The 9,650-nt window shown below is 39.0% G+C and overlaps 1 protein-coding gene and 1 non-coding gene across 2 annotated transcripts; both read left to right on the plus strand.

Annotated features, from left to right (window-relative positions):
• The first annotated feature begins 3,218 nt into the window (after positions 1–3,218).
• On the plus strand, positions 3,219–3,322 carry LOC127744520 (small nucleolar RNA R71). The gene has a single exon (XR_008005475.1). It is a non-coding gene; the product is annotated as a small nucleolar RNA R71 (small nucleolar RNA).
• Positions 3,323–8,774: 5,452 nt separating this feature from the next.
• Positions 8,775–9,224, plus strand: LOC107470229 (uncharacterized). The gene has a single exon (XM_016089619.1). The coding sequence runs from the start codon at positions 8,775–8,777 to the stop codon at positions 9,222–9,224; it is 450 nt and encodes a 149-aa protein (XP_015945105.1).
• The last annotated feature ends 426 nt before the right edge of the window (positions 9,225–9,650 follow it).

Raw genomic sequence — 9,650 nt, forward strand, 5'->3', positions numbered from 1 at the left:
GCTGCCCTGCCCGCGCAGAGGGCAGGGCAGGAAAAATTGGTGCGCCACGGTGCGTGCTTGGTGCTGCCAGGATCGTGCCTTGGTGCGCAGAATGCTGCCCTGCCCTCGCGGAGGGCAGGGCAGAAAAATTTGGTGCTGCCAGGATTGTGTTTGGTGCGCGCTGGTGCTGCCAGGGTCATGATTTGGTGCGCCAAATTCACTTCTTGGTGCGCCAGAGTTGTGCACCAACCAAATGCTGCCCTGCCCTCGCGGAGGGCAGGGCGGTGTTTCCAAAATGTAGTCCCATGTTCGAACCCGGGCAGAAACACACGCTACATCATTTTCCTTGGTTTCTTGGCACGGTAATGGGCCTTAAGTCCTAACTTCCTCGTGGTCCCGTGTTCAACTCTTGTGGCAAGCATTTGGAGACAATTTCCTTTGAATTTCTCCCTTGGTGAGCCCGATACTACCATTGTGGAGGGCAGGGCAAGGTTTTGTTCCTCTTGATTCCAAGGCACAGATTTGTGCTCTGCCCTTGTAGTGGGCAGGGCAGAGTTGCCTTCTTTGCCTTGTTCCCTTATGTTGCCCTCCTAGAGGGCAGTGTGCCCTTGTGGAGGGCAATGCTTGCCTCCCCTCATGTTGTGCGCCACACTTCTTCTCTCTTTGACCACACTTTCTTTTCCTTGGGCCACACTTCCTTAGGCTACGCTTTTTCCTTTTTTTCTTTTCTTCACCTACAATAAACCAAAACAACCACTCAAAGTATCACTAAATTCAAGAGGCTTATAAATCAATTAAAATTCAATTAAAATTAGCTTAAACCTCATGAATTAACATTAATTTCATGGTGGTTGCTTGATTTAAAGAAGTTGTGCATTTTCACTCCAAATCACTTACTTAAGAAGCAAGAAAGTGCATAAAGACTAACAAAACAAATGAAATTAGCTTGAAAAATGGGTATATGATGACTTGTCATCATGGGGTCCACAGATCCTGAGATGATCCTGTGGAGTCTACAAATCCTGAGTTGTCAAGGATTTACATCCCTGCACCAATTAGGCATGTAAAATGTCTTAGCATACCATTCTGGCATTTAAACGCCAAAGTGATGCACGTTCTGGGCGTTCAACGCCCATGTGCAGCATGTTTCTAGCGTTGAACGCCAGTTCCATGCTTGTTACTGGCGTTCAGCGCCAGCTTTCCTCAAGGCATATTCCTGGCATCTAAACACCAGGATGTTACTTATTTCTGGCATTCAGCGCCAGATCCATGCTCTGTTCTGGCGTTGAACGCCAGCCAGATGCACCTTACTGGCGTTTAAACGCCAGTAAGTTCTTCCTCCAGGGTGTGATTTTTCTACTGCTGTTTTTGATTCTGTTTTTAATTTTAATATATTTTTTTTCGTGACTCCACATGATCATGAACCTACTAAGACACAAAATAACAATAAAATAAAATTAAAATTAGATAAATAAAAATTGGGTTGCCTCCCAACAAGCACTTTTTTAATGTCACTAGCTTGACAGTAGGCTCTCATGGAACCTCACAAATGTTCAGAGCATGATGAGGGCCTCCCAACACCAAACTTAAAGTTTGAATGTGGGGGCTTCTCAACACCAAACTTAGAGTTTGGTTGTGGCCTCCCAACACCAAACTTAGAGTTTAACTATGGGGGCTCTTTTTGACTCTGTACTGAGAGAAGCTTTTCATGCTTCCTCTCCATGGTTGCAGAGGAAGGTCCTTGAGCTTTAAACACAAGGTAGTCCCCATTCAATTGAAGGACTAATTCTCCTCTATTAACATCAATCACAGCTTCTGCTGTGGCTAGGAAGGGTCTTCCAAGGATGATGCGTTCATCTTCTTCCTTCCTAGTGTCTAAGATTATGAAATCAGGAGGGATGTAAAGGCCTTCAACCTTTACTAACACGTCCTCTACTAGTCCATAAGCTTGTCTTACTGACTTGTCTGCCAATTGTAATGAGAATACGGCAGGCTGTACCTCAATGATTCCTAGTTTCTCCATTACAGAGAGTGGCATAAGATTTATGTCTGACCCCAGGTCACACAGAGCCTTGTTAAAGGTCATGGTGCCTATGGTACAGGGTATTAAGAATTTACCAGGATCTTGTCTCTTTTGAGGTAAAGTTTTCTGAATCCATGTATCTAGTTCACTAATGAGCAAGGGAGGTTCACCTTCCTAAGTCTCATTACCAAATAACTTGTCATTCAGCTTCATGATGGCTCCTAGATATTGAGCAACTTGCTCTCCAGTCACATCTTCATCCTCTTCTGAGGAAGAATAGTCTTCAGAGCTCATGAATGGCAGAAGGAGGTTTAGTGGAATCTCTATGGTCTCTATATGAGCCTCAGATTCCTTTAGGTCCTCAATAGGGAACTCCTTCTTGTTTGAAAGACGTCCCAGGAGGTCTTCCTCACTAGGATTTTTGTCCTTCTCCTCCCTTGTGCATTCGGCCATATTGATTACATAAATGGCCTTCTACTCTCCTTTTGGATTCTCTTCTGTATTGCTTGGGAGAATACTTGGAGGAGTTTCAATGACTTTCTTACTCAGCTGGCCCACTTGTGCCTCCAAATTTCTAATGGAGGACCTTGTTTCACTCATGAAACTTAAGGTGGCTTTAGACAAATCAGAGACTATATTTGCTAACTTAGAGGGGCTCTGTTCAAAATTCTCTGTCTGTTGCTGAGAAGATGATGTAAAAGGCTTGCTATTGCTGAGCCTGTTTCTTCCACCATTATTAAAGCCTTGTTGAGGCTTTTGTTGATCCTTCCATGAGAAATTTGGATGATTTTTCCTTGATTAATTATAGGTGTTTCCATAAGGCTCACCCATGTAATTTACCTCTGCCATTGCAGGGTTCTCAGGATCATAAGCTTCTTCAGAAGCTGCCTCTTTAGTACTGTTGGATGCATTTTGTCATCCATTCAGACTTTGAGAGATCATGTTGACTTGCTGAGTCAACACTTTGTTCTGAGCCAATATGGCATTCAGAGCATCAATTTCAAGAACTCCCTTCCTCTGAGGCATCCCACTATTCACAGAATTCCTCTCAGAAGTGTACATGAATTGATTATTTGCAACCATGTCAATAAGTTCTTGAGCTTCTGCAGGCGTTTTCTTTAGGTGAATGGATCCACCTGTAGAATGGTCCAATGACATCTTGAAGAACTTAGATAGACCATAATACAATATGTCTAATATGGTCCATTCTGAAAACATGTCAGAAGGACACTTTTTGGTCATCTGCTTGTATCTTTCCCAAGCTTCATAGAGGGATTCACCATCTTTTTGCTTGAAGGTCTGAACATCCACTCTAAGCTTGCTCAGCTTTTGAGGAGGAAAGAATTTATCCAAGAAGGTCGTGACCAGCTTATCCCAGGAGTCCAGGCTATCTTTAGGTTGTGAGTCCAACCATGTTCTAGCTCTGTCTCTTATAGCACAAGGGAAAAGCATGAGCCTGTAGACTTCAGGATCTACTCCATTCATCTTAACAGTCTCACAAATCTGCAAGAACTCAGTTAAAAACTGATAAGGATCTTCAGATGGAAGTCCATGAAACTTGCAGTTCTGTTGCATTATAGCAACTAATTGAGGTTTCATCTCAAAATTGTTTGCTCCAATGGCAGGAATTGAGATGCTTCTTCCATCAAATTTGGACGTTGGTTTTGTGAAATCACCAAGCATCCTCCTTGCATTATTTTTGTTGGGTTCGGCTGCCATCTCCTTCTCTTGTTCGAAAATTTCAGAAAGGTTGCCTCTGGATTGTTGTAATTTAGCTTCTCTTAGTTTCCTCTTTAGAGTCCTTTCAGGTTCAGGATCAGCTTCAACAAGAGTGCCTTTTTCCTTATTCCTGCTCATATGAAAGAGAAGAGAAAAAGAAAAGAAAGAGAAATCCTCTATATCTGGACAAAGAGGATCCTTATTATTAGTAGAAGAAGAAGAAGGATAGGAAGGAGACGAGGAAAATTCGAACTCAGAGAGAGAGGGGGGTTCGAATTTTAGGATGAAGAGAAGTGTTAGTAAATAAATAAAATAAATAGAAGAAGAGAAGAGAGAGGGAATTTGAAAATAAATTTGAAAAAGTAGTTAATGATTTTAGAAAGTTAAAGATAAGATAGAATTAAAATTAAAATTTAAAACAATTAATTAATTAAAAAGAATTTTTGAAAAAGAAGGAGGTATTTTCTAAAATTAGAGAGGAAAAAGTAGTTAGGTAGTTTTGAAAAAGATAAGAAACAAACAAAAAGTTAATTAGTTAGTTGAAAAAGATATTAAAATCAAATTTGAAAAGATAAGAAGATAAGAAGTTGGATAAGATATTTTGAAATCAAATTTTTGAAAAAGATAAAATTTTGAAAAAGATATGATAAAAAGGTAAGATAAGAAGATAAGATAGATAAGATATGGTTGAAAATGATTTAATTTTTAAAATTAAAATTAATTACTTAACTAACAAGAAACTAAAAAGATAGGATTCTAGAATTTAAAGATTGAACCTTTCTTAACAAGAAAGTAACAACTTCAAATTTTTTGAATCAATCACATTAATTGTTAGTGTAATTTCGAAAATTTTGAAAATAAAATTAAGAAAAAGATTTTGAAAAATGTTTTAAATAATTTTTGAAAATTAATAAGAAAAATGAAAAAGATTTAGTTTTTGAAAAAGTTTTAAAAAGATAAGATTTTTAAAATTGAAAATTTGACTTGACTTGTAAGAAACAACTAATTTTAAAAAAAATTTTGACCAAGTCAACTCAAATTTTCAAAAATTAGGAGAGAAATAAGGAAAAGATATTTTTTTATTTTTGAATTTTTAATTATGAGAGAGAAAAACACAATTATGACCCAAAACATGAAAATTTTGGATCAAAACACTTAATGCATGCAAGAGCACTATGAATGTCAAGATGAACACCAATAACACTTTGAAGATCATGATGAACATCGAGAACATATTTTGGAAAATTTTTTTATGCAAAGAAAACATGCAAGACACCAAACATAGAATTCTTTAATGCATGGACTCTAACAAACGAAAAATGCATATGAAAAACAACAAAAGATACAAAACAAGAAAACATCAAAATCAAACAAGAAGACTTACCAAGAACAACTTGAAGATCATGAAGAACACCATGAATGCATGAACTTTCGAAAAATGCATAATAATTTCTAAAACATGCAATTGACACCAAACTTAAAAGTTGACTCAAGACTCAAACAAGAAACACAATATTTTTTTTTTGGTTTTTATGATTTTCTAATTTTTTTTTGTATTTTCTTTTATTTTTATTTATTTTTTTTCAAAAAACATTATTAGAAGAACGAAAAAGAAAAGAAAAATTTTGAAAACTTTTTGAAAAGAAAATAAAAAAAATTACCTAATCTGAGCAACAAGATGAACCGTCAGTTGTCCATACTCGAACAATTCCCGGCAACGGCGCCAAAAACTTTGTGGACGAAATTGTGATTCGTACTCTTTATTGTTGTATGGAATTAATTCCCTGATAATGGCTACAAATAAATTGGTGCTCAATATCATAGTGTCTAAAATTTAATTCACAACTTCGCACATCTAACCAGCAAGTGTACTGGGTCGTCTAAGTAATAAACCTTACGTGAGTAAGGGTCGATCCCACAGAGATTGTTCGTATGAAGCAAGCTATGGTCATCTTGTAGATCTCAGTCAGGCTGATTCAAATGTGATTGGATTAGATAATTAAAAGATAAATAAAATAGGATAGAAATACTTGTCCCTGTTGAATCTCTGCTTTCCTGCTGCTTTCATCCAATCCTTCTTAGTCATTTCCATGGCAAGCTGTATATAGGGCATCACCGTTGTCAATGGCTACATCCCATCCTCTCAGTGAAAAAGGTCCAAATGCTCTATCACAGCACGGCTAATCATCTGTCGGTTCTCAATCAGGTTGGAATAGAGTCCAGTGATTCTTTTGCATCTGTCACTAACGCCCAGCCTTCAGGAGTTTGAAGCTCGTCACAGTCATTCAATCCCCGAATCCTACTCGGAATACCACAGACAAGGTTAGACTTTCTGGATTCCCATGAATGCCGCCATCAATTCTAGCTTATACCACGAAGATTCTGATTAAGGAATCCAAGAGATATGTCAGCCTCCTATCAGAGTTTTGCTCAGGTCCCTCAATTTCAGCCAGAAAATACCTAAAATTACAGAAAAACACACAAACTCATAGTAAAGTCCAGAAATATGAATTTATCATAAAAACTAATGAAAACATCCCTAAAAGTAACTAGATCATACTAAAAACTACCTAAAAACAATGCCAAAAAGCGTATAAATTATCCGCTCATCACCCCATCATTCTGGGAAGGCCATTCCTAGCCACAGCCAGAGCACTCATAGATGTAGAGCGAGGAGAGCTAGTACTGAGAATACATTGAGCAGCTCACCTTCAATGTTTTCAACCTCTCACAATAAGCAAATCATGATAACAAAAAGTTAGAGGAAAATCAAACTAAAGAGTTGATGGAAGAGCTAAACAAAGGAGCACCAGCACCACACTTCATGACTCCTATAGCTAACAACCAATGCGATCAGAAGGAGCAACAGCCAAGTGTAATCCAAAAGGAACCAGACCCACCAGAATCACATGAAATAGACAACAAAACCATTCTCAAAAAGGAAACCACAAGGAACAAGTTGGAATCAACGGACACAAGAAAATAGGTCCCAAGGGGATGGAAAAAGAAGAAAATCCCTACAGAAGATTTCTTGCCAGGAGATGAAGTGGTCTCTACATACTTCCCATCTATACCACCTCACCTCCCCACTATTCCATCCCAGCTGCCTCTAGTGTACACCATCAACAAAATCTTCTCCTTAGAGCATATGGAGCTTATCAACAAGGCCAATGGACATAGGTTCACTGCAAGGGGGGCAAATTTCAAACACTATCAGCCACCTTGACAAGGACCAAACGTCAAGCTAATGACGCTAAAGAAGCGCTTCATGGGAGGCAGCCCATGTTCTATACCCTCTTCCTTTAATCTCTAATAATAGTAATAAGGCAAATTTCATGGATTTTTAAATCAATTTTGACGACCAATATAAGACCCCTTTACATGCAGCGTATAGTACATGATAAATTTGGTGTTCAAAACACACCAAGTGGGGTTTGAACACACTTTATGAGGTAAAATCATTCCCCAAACTTGTTGCACCATGTGATCATAAACAAGTTTGGTGTACCAATGTTGCATGCATGGGAAATTTAGTGGTTGATTGATTTGCATTCATGGAAAGCATTTAGTCATTTAAAATCAAAAGAAAAAGATTTTTTTTAGCTACTTCACACCTTAAGTTTTCCCACCAAAAATTTCAATTAACTATTTGCATTCCTTTCTTTTTTGTGTATAGGGAATCAAAAAGGACCTTGATGATACTTGATAGGATAATTAAGGAAGGGAGATTCAGCCACTATACCAAGGAAATCTCACACTTGTCTTCAAGGGGAATATCCTTGGAAGTGTTGCCATGCAACATTGGGAGTTGTATAGCTTTGGAGACCGAACCAAGACCCTCATAAAAGAGGTGATCATTGTGCTCATTCAATACCAAACCCCAACCGTCCACCATCAAACAATACCATAAATCCACACCCTTCAATCATTTACCATTGCCCTATATAAACCCCTTCGCACAACCTCTCCGTACACACTTCATACTATCATTCCTCTTCCCTCATTCTCTCGGACACACACACTTCATCATTCACGAAAATTTTACATACACCCTCCTAGCCATCTTGTGGGTAACTAACATATCAACCATCTTGCATGGCTTCATCCAGCTCTCAAAGGAGAAGAAGGAAGGAACCCATGGAATAGCCTCCCTCCGATGGTATGAGATTCAAGACTGCCTTCTATGAGCTTCAATATGAACGGATCAAAAACAAAAAAATCTTGCCAGAATTGACATTCCAGTTTAATGAGGATGAATGCCCTAAGATCAAGGAGAAGATTGCACAGAGAGGCTGGCAAAAGCTCACCAACCCAGAGGCAAAGATAAATGCAAACCTCATCAAAGAGTTCTATGCAAATGCGGTCAGAGAAGACAGCACTAGGGCACCCACTTTCAAAAGTTATGTAAGAGGAACAGAGGTGGACTTCAGCCCCAATGCTATAACAAGGACTCTTCAACTGAAATCACCACATTTTGATGAGCTTAGCCATCAGGTAAGGATAAGTAATGCCCCCGGGGAAGATGAGCTTGAAGAGATTGTGAATGATATGTGTGTCATTGGGTCTGATTGGGAAAGGTACTCGGACAAGAGACCGAGGTTCATTAGGAGAGGAGACCTTATCCCAGAAGCCAAGGGATGGTTCGAGCTAGTGAGGAGGTCTATCCTTCCAGCCACAAATAATTCTGAAGTCAATATTGCTCAAGCCACCATGGTACATTGCCTAGTGAAGGGTGGAAGCATCAATGTGCACGAAATCATAGCTGAAGGAATCCAGGATTCAACCAAGAAGAATGATCCGGGTGCTAGACTTTAGTATCCCAGCACCATCCTGAGACTATGCATGAAAGCCAAGGTGGTGTTCAAAGACAACAATCCACAATGGATAAATCCGGGGAGGTTAGTCACATTCCAACGCATAAATTATGTGACACCTGCTCAACAACAAAGAAGAACCCCAACAAACAGGATATCGGCAAGAAGGGCAATATGATCCTACCAACATAAATTTGTTCCACATTCAAGAAGCCATTGAAGATCTGGGAAGAAGGTATATGGAGGGACAAGAGCAACAACTACATGTTCAATCTCAAAGGATGGATCGTCAAGAAGAACTACTCTCTAGTTGGATGGATCAACAAAGAGAGTGGCAGAAACAGCAAATGGAGTTGCAACAGGAGCACTACTCCCAGCTCACCCAAGCCATAAATCAAGTGTCCGAAAGGCAAAAAAGCCAAGATAAACGCCTCCAAGAACTTAACCAACGCCAGATGGCTCAGTTGAAAGCATTCAATGAATTCAGTGTGCTCAATGAAGGAAGGCAACTGCATCGAGAAGAATTTAGCATAAACACTCAGGCCAAGTTAAACTATATGACTGGGCATATGCATAACTTGCACCCTGCCATCCCAAGTTATGAGGCAGTTCACAAGGACTTAACAGAGCAAGAAGAGGGAAAGGTGAAACAGCAAGGAAGCGTTAAAGAAGAAAATGGAGGATGCTGATTTCTGGAAAAAGCTTATAGGAAAGCGCAAAGGGAATATGGACTCAAGCAATCAAAGAGGATCCCAAGACAAAGGAACATGATCATTTCAGGTGGTGGAAAATAGAACATGCTTCCATGGTAGCTTAGGATTTTCAATTCTGCATTTAAGTTTTTTCATTGCTTAGGTTTATGTTTACTGAGCTTAATACCTCTGGTGTTCACTTCCACCTTTCTTACTTATATGCTTGTCCTTTAAGTTAATCAAAAAGAAAATTCTATGAAAAGAACATGAGGGGAGTTAGTTTGTGAAGTGAATTCTGAATGTTTGTGGTAGGGTGATTAGTAAGCTAAGTTGGTTCACCAAACAAGGAAAGAAAGTAGCTATCTATCATAAGTCCTATGCTTGAAACACGTCATATGAGACTAGCTAAATAATAAGATCCCA

Source organism: Arachis duranensis, unplaced genomic scaffold (assembly GCF_000817695.3).
Source record: "Arachis duranensis cultivar V14167 unplaced genomic scaffold, aradu.V14167.gnm2.J7QH unplaced_Scaffold_53191, whole genome shotgun sequence".
NCBI lineage: Eukaryota > Viridiplantae > Streptophyta > Magnoliopsida > Fabales > Fabaceae > Arachis > Arachis duranensis.